Below are 26,168 nucleotides of genomic sequence, written 5' to 3' on the forward strand. Positions count from 1 at the left end.
GATATCCTGCATAATATTTTTCCCCATTGAGATGTGCCACCATTTCCCCATTTTTTCCCCATCCCCATGTGTTTTCAAAGTGTTCCTTTAATTTTTTTGAGCAGTGTCGTTCTAAGCAAAGCCACAGCAGAACAGTCGCGCATCTCCAAGCAACACACAACATTGGCTGAATTGGTTGAATCAATGATTCACTCATTAAGACATTAAGATTTTACAAGCATGCAGTTAGATAAAAGAGAAGTCTTATTGTGAAATTAGTCTAAAATGAATGCAAGTATTAACATTGCAATATACATTACTGTTTTACAGTTTACGTCATTGTGTATAAAATATTATGTCCATAAGTAGTCATTAAGAGTGTTTTGACCATGATCAGACATAATTCATTTTAAGATTTTTCAGTTCATCATTTAAAAATGGATCTATTTACTATATGATGTGTATTAAACAGTCTGTCCTTCTTCAGTAACGTGGAAAACAACAGACAAATAGCTAAATCACCACACTTATTTATACTGAAGCCAACACCCATTTTCTGAAAATCATGTGATTTACAGGAAAACCATGCTGAACTAAAAACCTTAGCTGAACGTTACTTTACCATATGTGACCCTTGACCACAAAACCAGTCTTAAGTGTAAATTTTTCGAAATTGAGATTTCTGAGATTTACATTGATGTATGGTTTGTTATGATAGGACAATATTTGGCTGAGATACAACTATTTGAAAATCTGGAATCTGAGGGTGCAAAAAAATCTCGATATTGAGAAAATCATCTTTAAATTTGTCCAAATGAAGTTCTTAGCGATGCATATTACTAATCAAAAATGAAGGTTTTATATATTATATACCGTATATATTATATATACGGTAGCAAATGTACAAAATATTTAATGGAACGTGATCTTTACCTAATATCTTAATGATTTTTTGTGTATAAAAGGAAAATCTATAATTTTGACCCATATAATGTATTTTTGGCTATTGCTACAAATATACCCCAGCGACTTAAGACTACTTTTGTGCTCCAGGGTCACATATAAGGAGAAAATTTAAATCAATCAACACTACATTACATTTAATTCACTTACTGTGAATTACTGTTTTTTTGAAGTAAGAACTGTTAATTGCCATATAACTTATGCACTCTGGCTCGCTTCAAGGTAACCGTTCCTAGTGTGAGTACAACCTTAGTGGGAGGTTCCCCAGGGGGGCACTGGACATGCTAGTTTTTCCTGCAAATCACATGACTTTCAGAAAATAGGTGTTTGGCTTCAGTATAAATAAGTGTGGGGATCTTGTTTTTTTGTCTGTTGTTTTACACGTTACTGAAGAAGGACAGACTGTTTAACACGCCTCATATAGTAAGTAGAGCCATTTTAATGACTTATGAACTGAAATATCCAATAAAAATAAAAAAAAAAAAAAAAACATGCAGCAAAAACAAAAATAGATTAATCAGTTAAAATTTGTTACTGTGGGTTAACAGTAATTATAATTATATACTTAGGAACAGAGTCTGGGCCTAATCTAGGCTATCCAGGTGTTTTTTTTTTTGTCATTGGATCTGAAAATGACTTTGTGCAGCACATTCACTTCATGCGCTCTGGTGCAGATCCGCCTCCTGCATTGCTCAGCTGTGGACGATTTAAAAATGTTTGATATAAAGGTTGCTGTCCCATTTTATACAGGAATTGTTCATTTAAAAAATAAAAAATCTAATTATATTGTTAGTTCTAATTATATTGTTAACACAAGTTCATTTAGGCTATTTAACAAGGTAAAAGTTTAAAGTTGTTCATATATAAAAAAAAATACCATTTAATGCTATCAATACGTGTTTTTCATTGTGTATGAAAATAAAAGTAAATGTACATGTGGTAGAACCACATTTTACATCAGTGGACTCAAAGTCAGTTCCTGGAGGTCCACAGCCCTGCAAAATTTATTTCCGACTAGCATGTGCTTGGAAGTTTTGAATGTGAGAGAGAGATGTAAGATTAGTTTCAATGTTCCAAAAAAAAAAAAAAAGATTTCTCTTGTTTACATTTTTTTTTAGCATCAAACTGCATTGTAACCATCGGAACCAGTTGAGACATATTCCAGTTATCAGAAGGTAAGAATACGTCATTACATGTCTTAGCCAATTCACACTACACCGACAGATGCCAACAAACAACAACATGTTCGTCAGGTTTTGTCTAATCAGTGTGTTACTCCTGGTTGCATCTTTTGGCATTGGTGGACACTTGTTTTCACCAATTGACACAGTGAATCAGTGCAGCCTGGTCTCATTGTTAACCAGTGGTGTAATGTAACGAAGTAACCACGGATGATTTAATTTTCCACTCAAGTCGAGGATGGGGTGTGCGATATACAGTATATCTTCTGCAATAGTATGGTTAAGTGTTGTTGTAATGATGTGTGATCTGACATTATCAAGTAGGCTATTTCACCAAATCACAGACAGAGAATACACGCACGTAGATTAATTAGTCTATTAAAAATAAAAATTTCAGGTATTCTAAATTGTAGATGGCAAAAATGCTTCTGTTTGCAGTTTATATTTATATTATTTAATATTAATGTAGTTAACAATCTATATCACACAAAAGAGTACTGTTTTTCTGCAGTTTTTCATCAGCATAAACATTTAATAATCATTTTATACAAGTTCAGTAAAGCAATAAGTGACTTACATTTTAGACGTAATATTCAATTCAATTCAATTCAAGGTTTATTTGTATAGCGCTTTTTACGATACAAATCATTGCAAAGCAACTTTTTACAGAAGATTAGTTTCTACAATATTTAGTAGTAGCTTATCAGTGGTGACTGTCAGTTTATGAGTATACGGCAGAAATGTTCAGAAAAATCAATAAAAGATGTAAACAAATAGACTATTAACACTATTAACAGCAATTATGCAATCAAACTTATAGCAAAATGTGGTAGTTCTTAGCGTCTTAGCGTCATCTGAGGTTCTCTGAGGGGTTGGCATCATCTCTTCTCAGGTGTTCTGGATCCAGACTGGAGCTTGTGTAAATCCTAGTTACCACGGGATGTAAATCCTGTGGCAAACCAGAGATACAAATAGAGATATAATTAGCGTAGTTGCTGTTCCAGCCAAGTAAAATTAATTAGTTTTAACCCAAGCTAAAGAATAATAATGCGCATTTGATCAGATATAACTGCAGTCCAAAATTATGAGATGCATTATTTGAATGCTTGGCCAAAGAGGTGTGTTTTTTAATCTAGATTTAAACAGAGAAAGTGTGTCTGAACCCCAAGCCTTATCAGGAAGGCTATTCCAGAGTTTGGGAGCCAAATGCGAAAAAAGCTTTACCTCCCTTTAGTGGACTTTGCAATCCTAGGTACTACCAAAAGTCCAGCAATTTTGTGACCTTAGGGAGTGTGATGGATTGTAGCGTGGTAGAAGACTAGTTAGGTACGCAGGAGCTAAACCATTAAGGGCCTTATAATTAAGTAATAATATTTTGTAACTGATATGTAGCTTAATAGGTAGCCAGTGCAGAGACTGTAAAATTGGGGTAATATGATCATATTTTCTTGACCTGGTAAGGACTCTAGCCGCTGCATTTTGGACTACCTGTAGCTTGTTTATTGAGGATGCAGGACAACCACCTAGCAGTGCATTACAATAATCCAGTCTAGAGGACATGAATACATGAACTAGCTTTTCTGCATCAGAAACAGGTAACATGTTTCGTAGCTTGGCAATGTTTCTAAGATGGAAGAATGGTGTTTTTGTAACATGGGAAATATGATTTTTTTAAAAGACAAGTTGCTGTCTAATATAACACCCAGATTTTTGACAGTAGAGGAAGTAACAGTACATCCGTCTAATTGCAAATTGTAATCTACGAGATTCTGTGTAATGTTTTTTGGTCCAATAAGTAATATCTCTGTCTTATCTGAATTTAATAGGAGAAAATTATTGGTCATCCAATCTTTTACATTTTTAACACACTCTGTTAGCTTAGATAATTTAGAAGTTTCATCTGGTCTCGTTGAGATATATAGTTGAGTATCATATAATCCCATATTTTCTAATGACATTACCAGGGGGCAACATGTATATTGAAAATAGCAGAAGACCTAGGACAGATCCTTGTGGCACTCCATATTTTACTGGTGATAAATGAGATGACTCCCCATTTAAATAAACAAAGTGGTTGTGATCGGACAGGTAGGATCTAAACCATCTTAAAAGCCTGCCCTTGGATACCTGTATAGTTTTGTAATCTATCTATGAGTATGTCGTGATCTATGGTGTCGAACGCAGCACTAAGATCAAGTAAAACTAGCAATGAGATGCAGCCTTGGTCTGATGCAAGAAGCAAGTCATTTGAAATTTTAACAAGTGCATTTTCTGTCTTATAATGGGGCCTGAAATCCGACTGATATTCTTCATAGAGATAATTTTTTTTGCAGGAAGGAGCACAATTGAGCAGACACAACTTTTTCTAAAATTTTAGACATAAATGGAAGATTTGAAATGGGTCTGTAATTTGCCAGTTCAACTAGGATCTAGTTGTGGTTTCTTAATAAGAGGCTTAATAACCGCCAGCTTGAATGGTTTTTGGGACGTGACCTAAAGATAACGACGAGTTAATAATATTGAGAAGCGGTTTTTCTGCTACAAGTAACAACTCTTTCAGTAATTTAGTGGGTACAGGATTTAATGAAGGTGTTGTTTTTTTAGGTGAAGTGTTTTTTTTATTTTTTTTTTTGTTTCATGTAGTTGTTATGCACTGCAGTTTATCTTTGGGTGCTATGGATAAAACTAAAGTATTAGACCTGTAGAATCTACATTTGTTATTGTATTTCTGATGTTATCTATTTTATCAGTGAAGAAATTCATAAAGTCATTACTATTTAACTGTGAGGGAATATTTAGATCGGGTGGCGTCTGGTTATTTGTTAATCTAGCCACTGTGCTAAATAAAAACCTTGGATTGTTTTTGGGTTGTTTTCTATGAGTTTTGTGGATATGCTCGGCCCTGGCAGTTTTTAGAGCCTGTCTATAGCTAGACATACCTGTTTTTCCACGCAATTCTAAAAACTTCCAAGTTAGTTTTTTCTCCATTTGCGCTCAAGACTACGAGTTTCTTTCTTGAGAGCGTGGGTATTACTGTTGTACCATGGCACATTACGTTTTTCTCTAACCTTTTTCAATTTGATGGGGGCAACAGCTTCTAATGTATTAGAGAAGATAGTGCCCATGTTGCCAGTCATTTTGTCTAGTTCATGTGTATTTATGGGTACACAGAGCAGTTGAGATAAATCAGGCAGGTTATTTGCGAATCTGTCTTTGGTGGCTGGAACAATAGTTCTGCCTGGACGATAACGTGAAGCCATATGGTTGTTATCATCAATAAGCAGAATGCACGATACAAGGAAATGGTCAGTAACATCATCACTTTGAGGTACGATATCTATATCAGTAAGATCGATTCCATAATTATAATTAAATCTAGCGTATGATTAAAACGATGAGTGGGACCGGTAACATTTTGCTTTACTTCAATACTTTTAGTGTTCCTGTAGCTCAAGTGGTAGAGCATTGCGTTAACAAGCGTAAGGTTAGGGGTTCGATTCCCTGGGAGCACATGATAGGTAAAATTGATAGCCTGAATGGACTGTAAGTCGCTTTGGATAAAACCGTCTGCTAAATGCATAAATTTAATTTATAAATTTACTTCAAAACAGTTTAATAAGTCAGTAAACGCAAGTCCTAATGCATAATTTGTATTATCGAAGTGAATGTTAAAATCTCCGAAAATTAGCGCTTTATCTGCGGTAACCAACAGGTCTGAGAGGAAATCTCCAAATTCTTTTAGGAATTCTGTATACGGCCCTGGTGGTCTATACACAGTAGTCAGAGCAAGAGATATGATAGATTTCTTTTGTATATCTGACAGTGTAACATTAAGCAGAAGTATTTCGAATGATTTAAACCTGTATCCTGTTTTCTGGGTAACATTGAGAATATCACTACATATCACACTATATGTTGCAACACCTCCCCCACGACCAGTCTGACAGGGATCATGTTTATAACAGTAGTTTGGTGGAGTAGACTCATTTAGACCAATATAATCATTTGGTTTTAGCCAGGTTTCAGTCAAGCAGAGTACATCAAAAACTATTATCTGTGATCATTTTATTTACAATAACTGCTTTGGGTGTGAGTGATTCTAATGTGTATGAGCCCAAACTTTAGAAATTGTTTTCGTTCATTTATTTTACGATTTTCTGGTTTAATCACAATAAGATTTTTTTCTTGATCCTACATTAAATTTATATTTTGACCTCACTATTCGGGGAACAGACACAGTCTTAATAGATTGTATAGCGCACGTACTTCTAACATTTAAGCGGGCAGAACAAAAGCCATCATAGCAGTTATTTGAGAATTAGCTTACTAGTCAAATGGAGCGTAGAGTCCTGGAGATGTTGTCCGAGAGCAGCTCCGCTCCGACTCTGCTGGGGTGCAGGCCATCAACGCGTAAAAGCCTAGGACGCTCCCAGAAAAGATTCCAATTATTAACAAAGAGCAGTTTCTGTTCTTTACACCATGACAATAACCATTCATTTTGAGCAAAAAGTCTGCTAAACCTTTCGTGTCCTCGTCGATACGTGGGCAGTGGTCCTGACACGATGATCGTCACCGCAGGCGTTGTTGCTGCGAACCGTCTCGATCAGGTTCCTGAAGTCCCTCTTCAGCGTCTCCATCTGCCGCTGCATGGTGTCGTTAACCCCGGTGTGAACCACGACCGCTCTGGGGCTCTCGTCGGCCTTCAGGATCGTGGGTATCTTCGCTGAAACATCGAGAACACGAGCACCAGGGAAACAGTGAGTGTGCACTTTACCTTCAGCTAACGTAGCACGGACGTGTTGGACGATGGAGTCTCCGACAATCACAGTGTTGCGTTCTGTCTCACGGAGGGGAGCGAAGCGGTTCCGTGTGGAGATCTCGAAGTCTGGAGGGGGAGAGGTCGTCGCCCGGGGCCTGGCTTGCATCCTCCGCTGCGGATGCACCCAGGGTCCGTGGTGTCCCGGCACCGGAGTGAAGGACATCTGGGAAGATCGGGTCCTGGGTGCACCGGGCCTGTGCAGAGAAACACATGGGGTAGAGGTGGTGGGACTGTTAGTAGCGCACTGCATACTTACCCTGGACTTGTGAGCGTCAGCCCGGGAGGTTTCCAGCGCGGCTCTCCACTCTCTCAGCTGGGCCTGCCTCTGCTCCAGGACCCGACTCTGCTTCTCCACGGCCTCCAGCTTGAGCTGCACCAAATGCAGCTCAAACATGTCATCACCTGCACTCAAAGGTAGACAAACATCTGCTATTAAAGCAAGTAACAGTGAGTAAAGCAATTGTAATGTGTGTGAATAGAGTATTAGCAATGCACGCACATGGGTTTAGCGACAACCATGCTGGCGATGCTAATGGGCTATAAGCTACTAGCGGACTCGGAAAATCTAAATAAAACTAGTGATAACAAGGCGCTCTTATTTGTTTTTATTGTAGAATACGATAGAGGATATATTCACACGTTTATAGAAACGAAAATGATGGTGCATAAAATAGATTTCAATAATAAATTAAAGCTGCAAGCAGCGATGAACATCCCTCGCACCCGGGCTCACCGCCAGCGAGTGCCATTAGTAAAACAGTGAACGGCGAGAAATATGCATTTAAAGTCATAAATATAAAAGAGATATGTCAAAGTCATTTATCTTCCAATCTTCCTGCTGCCAGCATGATGTGCCCTATTGCCAACAGGTATCACTATGATTCTAACTGAATATTGGCCTTTAGATGTATTCAGGCCATGACTGTTTCCAAATATTTGAAGTTTGGTGTAGATTGGACATTTTATGCCTGAGTTACAACAACTTTTATTCCCATGGCGAGACATCGAATTTTGTCGGGGCGCCATGGACATGCACTTTAACGAAAACTCAAGATCTTCACAATTCACTATCGCAAAGGCCTTTAGATAAGACTGACCAAAAAAATTATGTGTCATAAAATTTCTAGGAGTAGTTTGTTACAGCATAAAACATGTCACTTCCTGTTGCCAGCAGGTGGCACTATGGCTATAACTGTATATGGGCATGTAGATATATTCAGGTCAGGAGTCTTATCAAACAAGTGAAGTTTGAGGCAGACTAGACATGGTATGTAGCAACTTCCTTTTTCATGGCGAAACATCAAAATTTGTCAGGCCGCCATGGACACGCCCTTTAACGAAAACTCAAGATCTTCGTAATTTCACATCGCAAAGGCCTTTAGATTATACTGACCAACTTTGGTGTTGATCTGAATAAATCTCTAGGAGGAGTTTGTTAAAGTACAACCCCTGAAAATGGCAAAAACGACACAAATTTTGCAGAGAAAATTAAAAATAACGGACTTACTATTGGGATTCGGATTTCGTACCAAGAGACCAAGGGTAGGAGATATGCTTTTAAAGTGGTTAATGTTGGATAAATGCATCAAATTCCCTTATATGTGCCAAACTTACTGCTGCCAGTTGGTGGCGCTATAATTATAAATGAATATTGGCATGTAGATGTTTCCAGATCAGGACTTTTACCAAACATGTGAAGTTTGGGGCAGATTGGATATTGCATGTTTAAGTTAGTGTAAAACAAGTAATTTCCTGTTGCCAGCAGGTGGCGCTATATTTATAATTGAATGTTGACCTTTAGTTATGCTCAGGCCAGGACTCTTATAAAAAAGTGTGAAGTTTGGAGCAGATTGGGCATTGTATGCATGAGTTACAACAGCTTCCTGTTTCATAGTATTAATAGCAAGCTGTAGCACTTAGTAACTGTTTCTAGCATATTTGAGAATATTTTAATCATGTTTAGCACACAATGGCATATTTTATTGTGTTGCTAATAGTGCATACCAGTGTAAAACATGTCACTTCCTGTTGCCAGTAGGTGGCGCTATAACTATAACCAAATATGAGCATGTACATGTCTTCAGGCCAGGACTGTAATCAAACTTGTGAAGTTTGGGGCGGATCAGACATTGTATGCCTGAGTTAAAGCTACTTCCTGTTTCATGTACCATGCTTTATATTATTTGCAAGGAGTCCATAACAGTGTTAAGCAAGCCACTTCCTGTTGCCAGCAGGTGGCGATATGACTATAATCGAATACGGGCATGTTGATGTGTTCAGGACAGGACTCTTGCCAAATGTGTGAAGTTTGGGGCAGATCAGACATTGCTAGCCTGAGTTACAGCAACTTCCTTTTTTCACTGCATTAGTAGCATGCTTTAGCACTTAGCTAAGTTCTACTAGCATGTTTTAGTATGTTTCTAACATGTTGCCAGTTTATTTAACATTTCAGGACACTTTTTAATATGTTGCTAGGAGTCCATAACAGTGTTACACATGCCACTTCCTGTTGCCAGCAGGTGGCGCTATGACTATAACTGAATTTGGTCATGGGTTTTTGTTCAGGACAGAACACCTATCACGTGTGAAGTTTGGGGCAGATCGGACATTGCTTGCCTGAGTTACAGCGACTTCCTGTTTCACGGCGAAACATCAAACTTTGTCAGGGCGCCAGGGACACACCCGTTGACGAAAACTCAAAATCTTCGCAATTTAACGTCTCAAAGGTCTTATGGTGACCCTCACCAAATTAGAAGATAATCCAATTAAAACTGTAGGAGGAGTTTGTCAAAGTACGAGGCATGGAAATGGCAAAAACTGCACAAAAATTGTACAGAAAATTCAAAATAACTTACTTCCTGTTGGGTTTTGGATCTTGTACCAAGATACTTTTTTGTAGGTAATGGTCCTGTTACACGTGTGTACTGATTTTTATGCATGAGTTTTTGGAGCATGTTTAGGCCCTCAAAAATGCGATTCATTTCGGCGAAGAAGAAGAAGTGGAAGAATAATAATAAATGGAGCAATTCCAAGAGGGTCCTTGCACCACCGGTGCTCGGGCCCTAATAATCCTTAGGGCAACAAGAGCTGCAAGCAGCGATGGTGGGCTCAAGCCATCAGTGCAAACGCCACCCCGGTGGCATCAGGAAAACTGTGCCCAGCAGGCACATGCATTTACAGTAACTGGTTTTAAAGGATTTGGCAATTAAAGGGTTAATCCAAACCATCAAGACTGTGAAAGACACTCACACAGAACAATATATAAAACTTTAGTAACACTTTTTAATAAGGTTTCAGTTATTAGCATTAACTATATTAGATAACATGAACAATAATTATATAGCATGTTCAAAACTTTAAAAAAAAGTTTCATCTGTTAACATTAGTTAATGCACTGTGAACTAAAATAAACAAACATAAATACATTCTGTTTATGCATTTACTAATGTTAACAAATTAGGCCTTATACAGTGTTACTAAAACCTTTATTGATTTACTCTGCGTGCATAATTATTAGGCATGTTGATATTCTGATTTTTTCCAAGCACATTTTACCAATTCCAAATGACATCAATCTTAATAACTACCATTAATTTTGCATTTAATAATTTATGAGTGATATATAATTGTCCATGAAAGCTGGAAGAGAAAATCTCCTTATATTCAGGTATGCAGAATTATTAGGCAATTTTCTTTTACAGATGAAATGAGTCAAAAATTATTAAATCCCCATGAGAAATATTGAAAACTATTGCAATACAGAAATTGCAAAATTAAGACATGACCAAAACATGAAAAATAAACAGGTGGAGAAGAAAAGACAAGTTAACTGCAAAGGGATTATGAATTAATGTGAAGATAATTTTTTTTGCCAATTCTGCAAGACTTTTCAGAATAGATGGAATAAAAATGAGCTCCCCAAACTTACTGCCAGATTCTGGAACAGGGGTCGGGAACCTTTTTTGACCAAATAACAATAACATTTTAAGAGTAACGTTATGGAAACTAAAATACACAAATATGCAACTAACCATCATAAATTATGCAGGGCTTTTGCTTCAAGGTTGATTTACAGGGAGATTAAATCTTTTCAGATTTCTCTCTCTCTCACTCACACACACACACAGAGAGAGAGAGACTCAGTGAGTGAGGGAAGAATAATGCATTGTGCATGTGGATCGCTGTGCGATCAATCAAAATCGTCATAAAATCACGATTTGAGCGTGCACAATTTCTAAATTGCTTTATAGCACGATTTTCCTCGGCCCCAACCTCCCACAGTATGCTATCCCAACCAGTCAGAATGAAGCGCGCCTAAATGGAGCTTGAGAACAGAACAGACTGGGCATATGCCTACATAACTCCAGGTTCACACACTCTGTCTGTGATGTGTATTTTTTCCGAGCCCATGTGAATGGATCAGAGCATCCACACTGCAAGCAGTAAAATATGTGAACAGAAAAGGTTAGAAATAGAAAGGTGCGAAAAGAATGAATATCTAGTGCATGAGCATAGAGAGGGTTGTGAGTGACAGGAGACACGTTTTAATTGCGCGCACTCTCTCCAGGCGAGAGCAGCATGTATCTGAGCACACGCGTCTGGTTTTGTGACAAAGCAAAGGAAATCTGTGTTCGAGCGGATAGATTCGCGCTTGCACATTATTTTAATGTGCTTTCGCATAACAATAACGCGCTTTCGCTGCTGCTTCTGCACCGCATACACATACTGTATACGCACTGCAGACGGAGTAGGCCTACGTGTGAACCTGTATAATGTATAACAAATCTATTTCAACACCTGAGGCTCCGCTACAATGAGCTCTATGGTCTGGCCATTGCATGGAAGAAAAAAGAAATAAATGGTCAGTTTTTTTTTTTTTTTTTTTGCTATATGTCTAGACATTTTCAGTTTTCAGTCCTGTCACTTTTTTACATACTTTTACACTTTTTTCTGCTGTTCAAAAAATCTTTTTTTTTGCTATTACCACAAACGAACTAGTTTATCAGCTCTATGTTAGCATAGACAAGTCAGTGGTTTGCCATCGTGACTCGCGAACAGCACTGAATGCGCACTGAAAACGCACATTGGCGGATAAAAAAAATAAATTATTCTAAACCTTCTATCAGTTTATGTAGACTCTGCAACAAATCGCTGATCTCTAGCGATGTATTATTTTTTGTAATTGATCATTTGTTGGTAAAGGGTAAGAGATCTCACGAGCCGACCGCTGTTCTGAAAGATAAATTCTTCAAACAGTGGTACAAGAGGATGTGGTGCTAATCCTTCAAGAGTCACTCAAAACTTATCTTTCCATAAAGCCTATAAAGAATTAGTCTTAATATACAGTATTTCACAATACTATTCTAATTAAGAGAGGGTCATTTTATCAGTAAAAGAAAACCTGCCTAATAATTCAGCACTCCTGAATATAAGGAGTTTTTCACTTCCAGCCTTCAAGGACAATTATGTATCACTCATAAATGATTAAATACCATATGTATAGTATTTATTAAGATTGATGTGATTAAATACCATATGTATAGTATTTATTAAGATTGATGGGAAAAACAATATCATCAGAATATTAATGTGACTACTTATTATGCACTCTGCGAAAAAGCATTTTTAATGATTTTATTGATCTATAAGCATTTGTAAAATATTTTTGCCTGCATTACAGCTTAATCTCATGTAAAACAGTTCAGCTCACAGATGAAGACTATGTAAATTCAGATAAATGTCATGTCACAGGATGTCTGTCATAGGTCAGTACCAAATAAGTTTCAAATTATTTACAGAATGAAAAAAAATGTCCACTTTTTTTTTTAATCTTTTTATGTTGCAATTAACATAATTCTTAAACTAATTATATAAAATCATGTTGTCTGAGCCCTACAAATTGTACTAGGTTTTTTTGTCCCTAAAACTGACAGAAAAGGATAAGGCCTAAGAGATTTCTTAAGCTGTAATGATGAAACAAAACAACAACAACAACAACACACAATTACTGATTTTTTTTTCTTTCCTGGTGATTAAAGAGATGTTATCTCCCTCTCTGTCTCCCTCTCTCTCTCTCTGTCAGCCAGGCCCTCAACCCACCCCCCCTCCCTCACACAGAGAGAGTGGCCTCAGAGTGAGATCAGATGTCTGACAGTTTTTTAATTTTCTGTTATCCATACAGTGTTGTAAAGTCGTGAAACTATGCATATTTCCTCCGAATGACTTGTTCTCTGTGTGAAAAAGGTTTTGAAGTGTTTGGAAGCTGCAATTTAAAAATACAAGACAATTAATGTTTCCCTTTTTACTGCTATTTTTTTTAATCACCACGGCAAAACCGTTCAAGCTATCCAAAATCCATTTGCAGTTTAAGTTCCTCAATGTTTTGGCATCATGTAGACAAAGTTTGGTGTGTACAGTGTAATTCTCCTCTGAGGAGTATGCATTAATTCACAGCTATATTTTTCCAAAAATCCATATTCAAATCAAAATAGCCGACTTCCTGTTGGTCGTAGCTGATGACTGTGAATTAGAAAGTTGTCTGTCTTGATAAGAACAATATATGTACCGAGTTTGGTGTCTGTATGTGAATTTGACAAGCCCACTTTTGACAAAAGGTGGCACTATAGAGTGCCTCCTCCACACTCTTTTATGAGCTTTTGCCATGTTCTATCTGTCATTAATACTGATATGTGTTTTGAGTTTCATGTAATTCTGAGCATGTTATCTGCCTCAAAATCACCACAGAATATTCAAGTTTGACACGTTGCCATGGCAACACTATATTAGATATCAATATCCCCACATCTGTCATTAATACTCTGTGTTTTGTCATTATTCTGATGAAGTTTCAAGCAAATCGAGTAAAAATAAGATGCTGAATTCAAAGCATTTTGAAAATGACACACTTCCTGCTGCCAGTTGGTGGCACTATAACTTTGACTCCTAATAGTTACATATATGCGCTCGGCATTATACAACAAACAAACCAATGAAGTTTGATCAAAATCAAGGAATGTATGTGGATGTTATTAGACATTTCCTGCTTGTCATTTTTCACCCTAATTTCAACGCCTCGTGATATCAAAAATCCCCTGGCAATTTTGCATCCCCAATGTCTTGAGATCATGTTCACCCAGTTTCGAGGCAAAAAAACGGTTGAAAGTCCTCAGAGGAGTATTTCAAATTCCAGAGCATGCTTTTTTTAAACAGCCCTGTATAGCTGACTTCCTGTTGGGCGGAGCCTATGACATAGTGCGCAAAAGTTGTTCAGCTCAATGAGATCTATAGGTGTACAGAGTTTCATTTAAATACATGCAAGTATGTGTGAGCTATGGTTCAAGATTTCTGACTGTGTTCCTCTGACTGAGGGAAAACAGCACAATATAAAGGGAGGAAAGTACATGAGGACCAGCAGTGGCGTAGTGGACGGGCCCGCAGGGCCCGCACTGCGGGGGGGCCCCGCGTTGTGTGGGGCCCCCCAAAAATTGACTCGAATAAATAAAGCGTTTTTATAACGTGAACATATAGGACTTTTATTTTGGTAGTAATTGCAGCCTACCGTGTTTGGCGATTATGACCATATCTGTTGTCCTTGTTATCCAATCACGATTAAGAATTTTTCGCAACTGTTTAGAGAGTGAAGCTTATGAGCGCAAAATGAGTAAAAGAAAATATGTCAGCGGAGCTCAAAAACGGACTAACCAACACCGAAAAGAGCAATTCAATGCAAAACTACCGAAAATTTCATCCATATTTCTTCCAAATCAGCGGGAAGGAGCTGCGAGAGCGAGCACGGGTAACATTACTCAGGAGTTTGCTAGCAGTGTCATCACGGACATTACTGCAGGACAGACTTCCTGACCTTGCGATACTCAGCATTGAAAGCCAGCAAGCGCGTCAGATGGACATAACAGACATTCTCAAAGACTTTGCGCAAAAAAATGCTAGGAGAAAGGGGCGCTTTGGAGGCTTTTAAAGGTAATATATATTACCTTTATTGAATGTTAAACGTCATGAATCTTTGTTGTATACTGCAGATAGAAAAAATATTTTGACGTCATGTGCTCCCTTGCATTTTAACAAGTTAATGTAATTGCTGTTTTATTGTTGGTGTTTCTTTTATTCTTTTTTTTTTGTGAAAAGTTCTTAATAAATAAATACGAAATAATTACATACTATTAAATTCCACAGTACTAATTTCACGATTTTGAATGAAAAGGTGAATCCCCCATCTAATTATGCGGTGAGGGGCCCCGCCTCCACTCTTGCGGGTGGGCCAACGCAGTTTGCGCTACGCCACTGAGGACCAGGTGAGCACAATTACAGAAGCGAGGAGAAGACAAGCAGAGGCGTGTCTAAGTGGTGGCCAGGGGTGGCACCGGCCCCCCCTAAAATTTGGCTGGCCACCCCAGGTGCCCCCCCACCCCTCACCAGATGTCTTGTGATAAACTTGTTTTTAGTAAATTTCTAACTGCATCTGGCAGTGGCGGATCCTGGCATGTGTAGCTGCCTAGGGCAGCTTTCTTCTCCTCTTTATACTTAATTTTAGGCTGTTTCTATAGCGTGATATTTGACAGATATCGAGAGCGCATAATATTACGTGATCCATGTAATGCGCGAGCACGAATCTCCACTCGCAAGTGGATTTCCTTCACTCACACAAAACTGGATGTGTGCTTTTAAAGATACATTGTTCTTTTATGAATTGGCTCTGCTTTTGCTGAGAGATTACGTGTATGCTCAAACGTTCTTGCATCACTGAAGACTAGAAGCGCATTTTTTCTAATTCAGATGAGGAGTAGGCTTATCTCATTAAATGGAAGCAAGCTGATTATAGACAGCCTTCTTTAGTTATTTATTTTATTAATAGCCTACTTATTTTAGTTAGGTGCTTAACTTATAAATATGCATTCATTCAATTGTTTTATTAAGTGCATTTGTATTTTGTTGCCTTGTATATAGTTTTGCAATAAAAGCATATTAACCAGGTTCCAGAAATAATCACTTAGGGTGCTTCTAAAATTAGTGAGGGTGCTCTAGTCTTAATGCCCATTTTCACATCCCGTCTATTGCTTTGGTCATCATTGTGTCAATCACTGCTACTTTGAGAGTGAATCCCACATAAATATGCAGATGTCATTCCCGAAACTTTGCAACGTGTGTGTGGCTGAAAAACAAAGTTCTACATTTTAAATGGATCATAGACTAGAAAGCTTGCAAAGAGTGCTCTACCACTAAAAAAGCTGTCACTCTTTGTTTAGTGAGTGTATACACAATGTATTTTAACATACATCATGCCGCAAACCATAACCCCACCCCCACCCCCGGCCACCCTCTTTTGAGCCAGTGCCCCATTTAAAATGCTCTAGACACGCCCCTGTAGACAAGGCCTAAACGAGAGGGCGTGACCAAAGGAAACGAGGAAGTGGGACCACAGGAACACAGGGCAGGCATAAACTAAGACAAAGCAATGTGTGAAGACACAAGACAAACAAAGAAACATTAAACAAAGACAACACAGACAAAGCTGCCAGGGCAGAGCCCTGACAAACGAATTGGTTGAATAAATAAATTCAGTGATTCACTCATTAACACAGGGTGCTTCTCAATATCCCTCCTCGTTTCCTCACTCCTCCGTCCTCCATCCTATGACCTGGAAACCGATCGAGCTCAGCCATCTTGTAGGACATCTCAATTCTCTTATTGCACCATGAGAAGGCGAGGATCGGGAAGTGAGGAGGCTTCCTGAGGAGTCATGAGCGAGGATACACAGGGGTGTATCCTTTGCGGAAGTGTTTTTCATCTAAAAACCTGATTCACGTATAAATTCTCCTCCCCCTTCACATCTGTTGTAATCATTTGAATTTATATTTTAACTTTTCAGCTTAAATAAACCATACATGTCATATTAATAAAGCAAGATTCCCTGTTTTAAATATATTTATTATGAATGTCTTAAATAACATACTTTAACAACATAAGGGCAGATACTTTAACGCAGCTGATGATGCTTTGAAGTGACGCTAAAGGGAGCTAGGATATATCATTTCACTTGATTAAACTCCTCCATCCATCGCATCCTGAAGGGGTGGAGCTAAGAGGCGAGGTAAGACAGGAAAGGAAAAGAGGATGCACAAATAAGAATTGAGAAGCACCCACAGCTTTGTTCCTGAATGATGGTGTAACAAATGGGATATATTGCCCTCCGGAGGGCACTTCGGAGTGAAAACAATCATGGCTGCCATATTGAAGGGTTGTTCCAAACCGAAGTGCTCAAAACTGGCAACTTCAAAGGGGCCTTCAGAATGAAGTATTTTGAAGGGTACAGCTGAAAGGTATCAGCCGTTTGAATGAATCGGCTGAATCTTAATAACTCACTCATAAACACTCACATGCTGCCACCTACTGGTGGCTTCAATTTCACATTTCGACAATTTTTTTATGTTTTAAATTATTTCAAATACCAGTATTCAAAGGTTTATGTTAAAAACAAAACATTAGGCATATTTATGCAGCTGTATCTGCAGTTTAAATGCATCCATGTCCCCTCTGAGATACATTAAACTGTGTAAATACATCTAAATTAGGGGTGCTCCATTGCTCAGAATTTTTGAGGCCGATCACCGATCGCAGAACCTGCCGATTCAATCACTAATACCGATCTTTTTAAAGGCTTCTTCTTATAATTATATATATTGATACTCCAATCAGGATTTTTAGCAATTTATTCAGGACCTGAATTTCATTTTTGAAAATGAGGGCAATTCCTCTCTTAGGTGACTCTTGTGAGAGGGAAGCAGCACGGACTGTGCTTTCACAGAAGAGTCCACTACTGATCCTTGGTTGTTTACCACAAAGGCACAAACACAACATTTATACATTATTTTGATTTCAAATCCAAACATGTCACTGAAAATGCTTTTTCATCGTGTAAAATTTTTTAAAATTTTTTTAAAAAATTATAATTGCAGTTTAGTAATACAATCTTTAAAAGACATGTTTAAACAATAAATATAAGCAACACATTATTCAATGCTTTTACTTTTGCATTTACTTCTAGATTTATATATTAATTTGCTCAAGCAAGTGGCAAAACATTTAAACTTATTTTCTTAGGTTATCACAAACTTACCATTGACAGAAATAGTCAGCTCTACTGCCTTTCTGTTTTTAAAATATTACAAGCAATCCTGCCATTCATAAAGAACTTTGTTTTTCTTCCTCCACGAGTGCCATCATTTTGCCTTGTTTATCTAAAAGTACTCTTTCCCTTTAAACTTAGCCAAAAAGACATATGTATTGACTGTGAAACACAGTAGACTTTAATAATATGCATGTTTGGTGTAATTACTACATTTAGATGTCAATCCATGTTCTTATTTACTGAAAACAATACGCTATTACTTTAATTCAGCGCTTGCAGAGGAGAAATAGACTCAACCGTGTGTGAAGTGTGAACGCTTTCCGTTAACAATCCGTTAACGTGAGTGCGGGAAAAAAATACGCACTGCATACGCACTGCAAACGGAGTTATGTGAACCTGGCTTGCGCGCTGCAGGTGTGCATGAGCGCACGGTCTCCACTCGCGCGCTCTCCTGGAGACCATGCACACTCACAGCGCGCGCGAGCACTGAATGGTTAAACATGGGCAAGAATTAAAAAGTAATGCAATTTATATACTTTAGTGACTATGTGACACTGCCTCATTTGTGCAAGTGACAATTCCTGTGTCAGCTCGCTTATAGACAGATGCCACGTGTGGTGATTTGAAGCCATTTGCGTATTTTGAGAGCGAAAGAGAGAGAGCGCGTGGTGATTCACTCCCACTGTTTGTGAAGTTACTTCTCCCACAAGGTTTTCAAATTACTTTATAAGTTAATTAATAAAAAAAATAGCATTATAATTATTTCACCCGCAGCAGACAGAGACTGAAATGGTGCCGCTGCATGTCATGCCAAACCTATCACGGCAGCGTCATCAGCTTGAGATCGTTTTTTGAGATCATCCCAATGTCATTATCGGCCGATTGTGATCGGTAGCCAATCAATCGGAGCACCCCCAGTTAATAACGAGTATCATAGGCCATTAATTTCTGTGTACCTGCCATTGAGCAATACAACATTCCCAACATTAATGTTACGCTTGTCCTCTGTCCATTTCTTGTGGTTTTTTAGTGCAGACAGACACTCTCCCTGCCACTGGTATATCCTAACCTTTGACTTGCTTGCATTGCTCTCTCATACAGACAAGAAGTATCAAAGATTCCAGAAGGGGTTGACAAGGCACTTGTCTTTTGAGTCAGAAGCATGAATGGGGTGAGAACTGTTGGGTTTTCAGAGTCAGTAGACACTGGAAGCAAACGTCTCATAATAGCCATGACCTCTGCCATCAAGGTTCTCTAGATTTCATGATTAATATGACTGATCCCGGTCTTTAACAACATTGCAACCAGGATTCACTTGCTGACTTCAATTAGTCTCTCCCATGAGCCCCCCATGTGTGATGAATGTGGGGGATTAAATAGCCATGTGCATCCTTTCTGCTTCAGGTAATTCCTTAGTACTTGGTCCTTGGTGTCTATGTTCAGTTCCTTACAGGCACTAAACAAAATTTGTTCCTCTGTCAGATCTGGGAAGTTTGGCTGTGCCACGGTTAGAAAATAATCTTTTTAATTTGTTGAAGAAGCTGGGGGTGGTAATGGATTCAATGAGCTCTGTGTGCACGGCTCTGGTAGAGATACATGTAAAGATTACGGCCCATCGTTTGCTTTCCGCACCACTTCCTCTTGTGCGTCATGTGATAATTGTCCAAGGACCAAAATATCAAGTCAACGTCCAACACTAGTGTATGGCGGTTCTTGAGCAAGTCTGTCTACAGGTAAATCTGCCATTTTTTGATACTCTAGGCCAGGAGTGTCAAACTCAGTTCTTGAGCGCCGCAGCCCTGCAGAGTTTAGTTCCAACCCTTCTCCAACAAACATAGCAGTAGCTTTCAAATAAGCCTGAAGGACTTGATTAGCTGAATCAAGTGCATTTAATTAGGATTGGAACTAAACGTCTTAGTGTCTCATTCCCTTCTCAGGAAACCATGGTTACATGCATAAACTGTGTCCTCTAGAGGTCACAATGGGGAACACCATCAGCGTGACCGGTATCTGAAGCATACATCTTAACATGACAATAACATTGGCCGGTGACAGCCTATGACGCCCTTACTGGCGCAACCACAGTATAAAAGGGCACTGGAAGAACACGTCATTGGCTTCTTTGTCTAAAGCTCATGTCTGAAGCATGGCGAAGGTTCTAGAAGATGCAGCGTCTCGTTCCCTTCTCGGGGAGCCATGGTAACATACGTAAACTTAGGCGCTACCTCCGGGGGAACTTAGAACTGCGTCCTATAGAGGTCACTATGGGGAACGCCTTCGGTGTGACCGGTGTCTGAAGCATACATCTAAACATGACAATATCATTGGCCGGCGACAGCCTATGACGCCCTTACCGGCACGACCACAGTATAAAAGGACGCCGGAAGAACGCGTCATCCATTTCTTTGTCTGAAGCTCATGTCTGCATCCTCTAGAACCCTCACCATGCTTCAGTGTCTCGTTCCCTTCTCAGGGAACCATGGTAACATGCGTGACCTTAGATGCTACCTTTCGGAACGTTGAACTGCGTCCTCTAGAGGTCACTATGGGGAACGGTACACCCACGCTGCCGTGCTGAGGGGAGTGAATGCCAAGCACCAAGGCGAGCACTAAGTACCAACTCTACCAAAGCTATGAGAGTTGCCCCATGCATGCCTTGACGACTGTCAGTGACATCCCATTTGGCCAAAGGCCTGAGTTGCATACCCCCTAAAAAAACTTACCTGTTAACTCTTTTCCCACCAGCATTTTTTTAAATTGCCAGCCACCGCCAGCATTTCTGATGATTTTCACCTAAATTTGATGACCCTCAGAATATTTTCTGCTATGAATATATGAACATACTTTGTTTAAAAGCAGAGGCTCAGCTCATTTTGATACAATCATTTTGATAATTTTTATTTTCATGTGTTCATGTCTTATCACCACTTGAATGCAGATAGGTTTCATCAGAAATACATTTTGTACAAAAAAACTGAGAAATTTTTTATCAAAGTATTGCATTTTCAAAATACATTCAGATGTCATATTATTTCACCTGTAAATAATTATGTGAATAATTGAAATTGCTTTCAATAAACAGAACAAAAACACACACACATACATATGTTTATACATATGTTTTATATATATTTATTATATATATATATATATATATATATATATATATATATACACTCACCTAAAGGATTATTAGGAACACCTGTTCAATTTCTCATTAATGCAATTATCTAATCAACCAATCACATGGCAGTTGCTTCAATGCATTTAGGGGTGTGGTCCTGGTCAAGACAATCTTGAAAGGTGATTTAAGCAATTTTGAGCGTGGCATGGTTGTTGGTGCCAGACGGGCCAGTCTGAGTATTTCACAATCTGCTCAGTTACTGGGATTTTCACGCACATAATTTCTAGGGTTTACAAATAATGGTGTGAAAAGGGAAAAACATCCAGTATGCGGCAGTCCAGTGAAAATGCCTTGTTGATGCCTTGTGAGATATCCTGGCCTGAAATTTTGTCCCAGTCCTGCCCTGTTCTACATGATGGATGTTCAACCCATGGTGGATGTTCAACCTTGATACATTCATTAGTTAACAAAATTTTAAATGTAAATTATTTTGTATTAATGTGTCAATATGACATGAGGTCCAGTTACCAGTGTGACACTAAGGCCTCGTTTACACTGCCAGTTAAATGTGACCCAATTCCGTTAATGAGACACTGTGGCCAGTTAAATGTGACCCAACTAATTTTTTGCTCATATGTGACACAGATCGGATCTGTTCTATGACAGTGTAAACAGGAAAAAAGTACATGCATCCGGATATTTCGAGATCTGTTTCAGGCCTCATTCATATGTGGAAATAAATCGGATATAAATTAGATATGTGCCAATGCGACTGTCATGTAAACAGGCAGATCGGATTTTCTGAGGCATTGCGTTCTGTACGTCATTAAAGTACCAAATTGTTGCAGTTTTAATGACGTCATATATGACCTGTGCAGTCAAAATGAGTGTAAATTTGCATGGGCTATTTTGAGCTACAGGCAAATAAAGGGGAAAATGCTCCAAGTAGAAATTAAACATCTAAAATTATCTTTATTCGTATGTTTTTTGAGAGGATTAACGTTACAGTGGCTACCTTTTGTCCGCTTGCGCTGGCTGTCATCTGTAGTGCGTGCATATAACGGTGCTTCTGACGGCGCGCGATCCCGATAAATAGCCTACACACATATACAGAATTACAGTATTTCAGAATTCACGCAAACATCATCTGCCCTGTCTTAAGTGAACGCTTAGGGAACTGTTGGGGGAAAACATCTGATGTGTAATATTATATTAGATCCATGCATTACAGTGTAGGACGTCTGCATCATTATCAGAATGTTAATTTAACAACAAAAGAAAGGAGGGAATCACTCGCTGCACTTCATTGAACTGCTTTTGTTGTTTGAATAATTAATTTATTTGTAAAGAACACACTTAAGTTATTTTTACGTATGATTATTAGTTTTTCGTACATTAATGCTTTAGTTTAGATATAAAATGATAAAGGTAATGCATTATATGTTTCTTTCTAGGCTATTTGTTCACCTATTTTTTCTTTCTTTTTTTTACACATATTTATAATAGCAAAGATAAAATAAAAAAATCTGTATTGTGATTATAAATATAGTAATTAATAATAAGAAAAGACAGAGGACTTCACATATCGACTTAAAATGGGTGTGACTCAGTCGTTTTTTGTCTGATTCCAACAAATCATAAATAATTTAGAAGGTCTTTTAATTGACAATGTCTTTTTTTTATTATTGCTCATTGTGACTCGTTTTGTCAGCAGAGGTCACAGTATTCTCATAAGGAAGCACATGTGGAGGTGGTAAATGACAACAACGCATGCGTGATGTTTCAGGTGGTATAGCTAGTATAAACACATGAATTGGATATGGGTCACAATTGAAAGAACTTGTAAATGGACAGACAAAAAACTTGGATATAGGCAACAAATCAGAATTGGGCATCAAGACCTGCAGTGTAAATGAGGCCTAAAACAGGTAGTAGTAATAAGGGGAACTTTTACTTAAGTACATGTCAGAGCCCATACTTTACTTTATCTTGAGTACTTCTACATTTACCAGAGCATTTTTAAACATGAGTATCTGTACTGTTACTTGAGTAAAAGATGTTAAACTCTACACAACGTGTCATTTTCAACACATCTCTTTCTACAGGTTGTGTTGTTTTCAACACATAATTTTCAAGTGTCGTCAACACTCACCATCATAGTGCATTGTATGAATTGTTAGCTATGTACTCAAACAAATAGTCCTATGAAAATAAAATTTAATACAGATGTTGTCATTTGCTGTATTTTAATTGAAATCAAAGTGTAAACTTGATTAACCATTAACTCTTCATGAACTTTTCCCAAAAACAGCGTTGTCAATTAGGGGTCAAATCACGAATAATGTACAGTACAGTACAGTACGTCTATCCAGACACTGAACAAGACTGAACATTTTCTAGTACTTTTGAGTGCATGTGCGTTCTGTACAATCTGACACAATTTGTGTTAAAATGACATTCATCTACTGTGTTAAATTTGACACCAACACACTACATGTGTTGAAATTCACGTCATTATTAACACCACTTTTTGCAGTGTACTAGATGCTATTTATTTTGAGTTCTTAAATGTGTGTTTTCTGCTTAATGTTACAGACAAACTATGGACAGTTTACGGCCAGAATTGCACAACATCATCAAGCAAAGTGATCTAATTTTAGATGGTAATCCTACTCGATACCATCTGAAACCGGAGACATTATCTCACAATGAATCTCAACCATACAGAAAAATTATGTTTGGCGAAAGAAACAAGAATAAACCCCATAGAGTCATTCTGATAGTTGGAGAAACAGGAACAGGAAAAACAACTCTACTCAATACTATGGTCAACTACATGTTGGATGTTCAGAGAAAAGACCAGGTTTGGTTTGAGATCACAGATGATCAGAGTGACCTATCATCAGCTCACAGTCAGACCTCCAAAATCACTGTTTATGGGTTTTATCTACAAGAGAGCAAAACCTATTTAACAATCATTGACACTCCAGGATATGGAGACACTCGTGGAGTTGATCTTGATAAAGAGATTGCTGAGAGTTTACTTTTTTTAAGTAATTCTGAAGAAGGGATCAATGAAATACATGCAGTGTGTCTGGTTATTAAAGCAACACAGAATCGACTCTCTGACAGACAAATATACATATTTGATGCTGTTCAGTCTTTATTTGGAAGAGATATTGCTGAAAACATAGTCTTGCTCTTCACACACTCAGATGGAAAGCGTCCTAAAAATGCCCTGACGGCTGTTGAAGAGGCTAAAATCAAGTGTGCAGTAAATGACAAAAAACAGCCAGTGTGTTTCCTGTTTGACAACTGTCAGTCAGAAACTGCTGATGAAGATGATGATCAAGAAGAATATGAAATGACTCAGGAACAATCATGGAATCGCAGTTTTAAAGGAATGGGACAATTTTTGGATTTTATTCGTGAAATACAACCAAAATCCCTGAAGATGACTCAAGATGTGTTGCAGAATCGAAAGCAGTTGGAGGCAAATATCAATAATCTTCAATCACGTGTTGAACTGACAGAACTAAAACAAAGCCAGCTGAAACAAACTCAAAAAGCTCTGGAAGAGAACAAAAAAAATGTAGAAAACAATAAGAACTTTGAGTATGAAGTTGAAGTGCCTTACAAAGAAAAGGTTGATATTGATCTTTCTTTGGCCTATAATGCAGTGTGCTGCACCGTCTGTGAGGAGAACTGTCATTATCCAGGATGCTGGCGGATCACCACTGTCCCAATGTGCCATGTGATGAAAGCTGGGCACTGTACAGTGTGCACAAATAAATGCCACCACAGCAAACATGTCAAAGAAGCAAAAATATATCAAACAAAAATGAGGACAGAGACGAGGACATATGAAAATCTAAAGAAGGAATATGATGGAAAGATTGGAGATGGTGTGTCTTTGGTCAAGAAGCTGGAAGAAGAACTGCAAGAATTAGAGAAAGACAAAATTAAGCTGATTAATGAAGCTTTTGACTGTGTGGAAACTCTGGAGAAAATCGCGCTCAACACTAATTCTGTGCTCACACTTCAGCACATTGATTTTTTGATTGAGAAGCTGAAGGAAAGGAATGAGCCAGAAAAATTCAAAATGCTGGAAACCATCAAGAATAGAGCAGGAAAAGGAAAAAAAGGAGCCCTGGGATACTTCACAAGTTTTTTTAAAAAATAAACAATTCATGTGTCAGTTAATCAAAAAAAAAAAAAACCTAAATCCTTAAAAGCAGAGGTATTTAACCCTGCTCCTGGGGACCCACTATCCTGGAGAGAACGCCAACTCTTATCAAACACACTTGAAGCAGCTAATCAATATCTTCTGGACCACAAGGCACTTTCTCACCAGAGGAACCATTTCATAGTTCCTAGAACTAGTGGCATAAGTTCCTGCTTTTTGGTGTGTTCACACCCCAGTGAACTAGGAACCAATGTTCCCTCTAATTTTTTTTTCTTGCTGAGCAAAACTTTTTTTCTATTGGGCGGATATTTCGGCCACCTGAGCAAAAAAAATCTTTATACCATACCTGTACAGCACAACACACAAAAAACTGTGCAACTTTTAATTTTAATGTGCTATTTATATTTGATTTGACCCTTGACTAAATGATGTACATTTTTAGGTTACCTGAGAAAACATTTTTTTATACGTCAGTATAATACACAGCCATTCAAGAGTTTGGTATCAGTAAAGTTTATGGTAACACTTTATTTTGATGGTCCCTTTTGAACATTCTGTTGACAATAAATAATGTTGCACCTACATGTCTACTAACTCTCATCAGAGTATTAGTAGACTGTTTGCTTAATATCTGCTAACTCTTTATTGTCATGGTTTCCCAACAGACATTCTACTGACTATAAGTAACTTTGCACTACATGTCAACTTATTCTAACCCTAACCTCACCAGTCTACTAATACTCTAATGAGAGTTAGTAGACATGTAGATGCAA

The 26,168-nt window shown here is 38.1% G+C and overlaps 1 protein-coding gene across 1 annotated transcript; it reads left to right on the forward strand.

The window, feature by feature from the left end:
* The first annotated feature begins 1,847 nt into the window (after positions 1 to 1,847).
* Positions 1,848 to 26,030, forward strand: LOC109093493. The gene is made up of 2 exons (XM_042753786.1): positions 1,848 to 2,117; positions 23,805 to 26,030. The coding sequence occupies exons 1-2, from the start codon at positions 2,011 to 2,013 to the stop codon at positions 25,390 to 25,392; spliced, it is 1,695 nt and encodes a 564-aa protein (XP_042609720.1). The 5' UTR covers positions 1,848 to 2,010; the 3' UTR covers positions 25,393 to 26,030.
* Positions 26,031 to 26,168: the final 138 nt, after the last annotated feature.

The sequence above is a fragment of the Cyprinus carpio genome, unplaced genomic scaffold (genome assembly GCF_018340385.1).
Source record: "Cyprinus carpio isolate SPL01 unplaced genomic scaffold, ASM1834038v1 S000000004, whole genome shotgun sequence".
Classification (NCBI taxonomy): Eukaryota; Metazoa; Chordata; class Actinopteri; order Cypriniformes; family Cyprinidae; genus Cyprinus; species Cyprinus carpio.

Coding starts and splice junctions, on each gene's coding strand:
- LOC109093493 (XM_042753786.1), top strand. CDS start 2,011: ATGTTCCAAAAAAAAAAAAAAAGATTTCTCTTGTTTACATTTTTTTTT. Junction 2,118..23,804: donor CATATTCCAGTTATCAGAAG/GTAAGAATACGT, acceptor TTAATGTTACAG/ACAAACTATGGACAGTTTAC.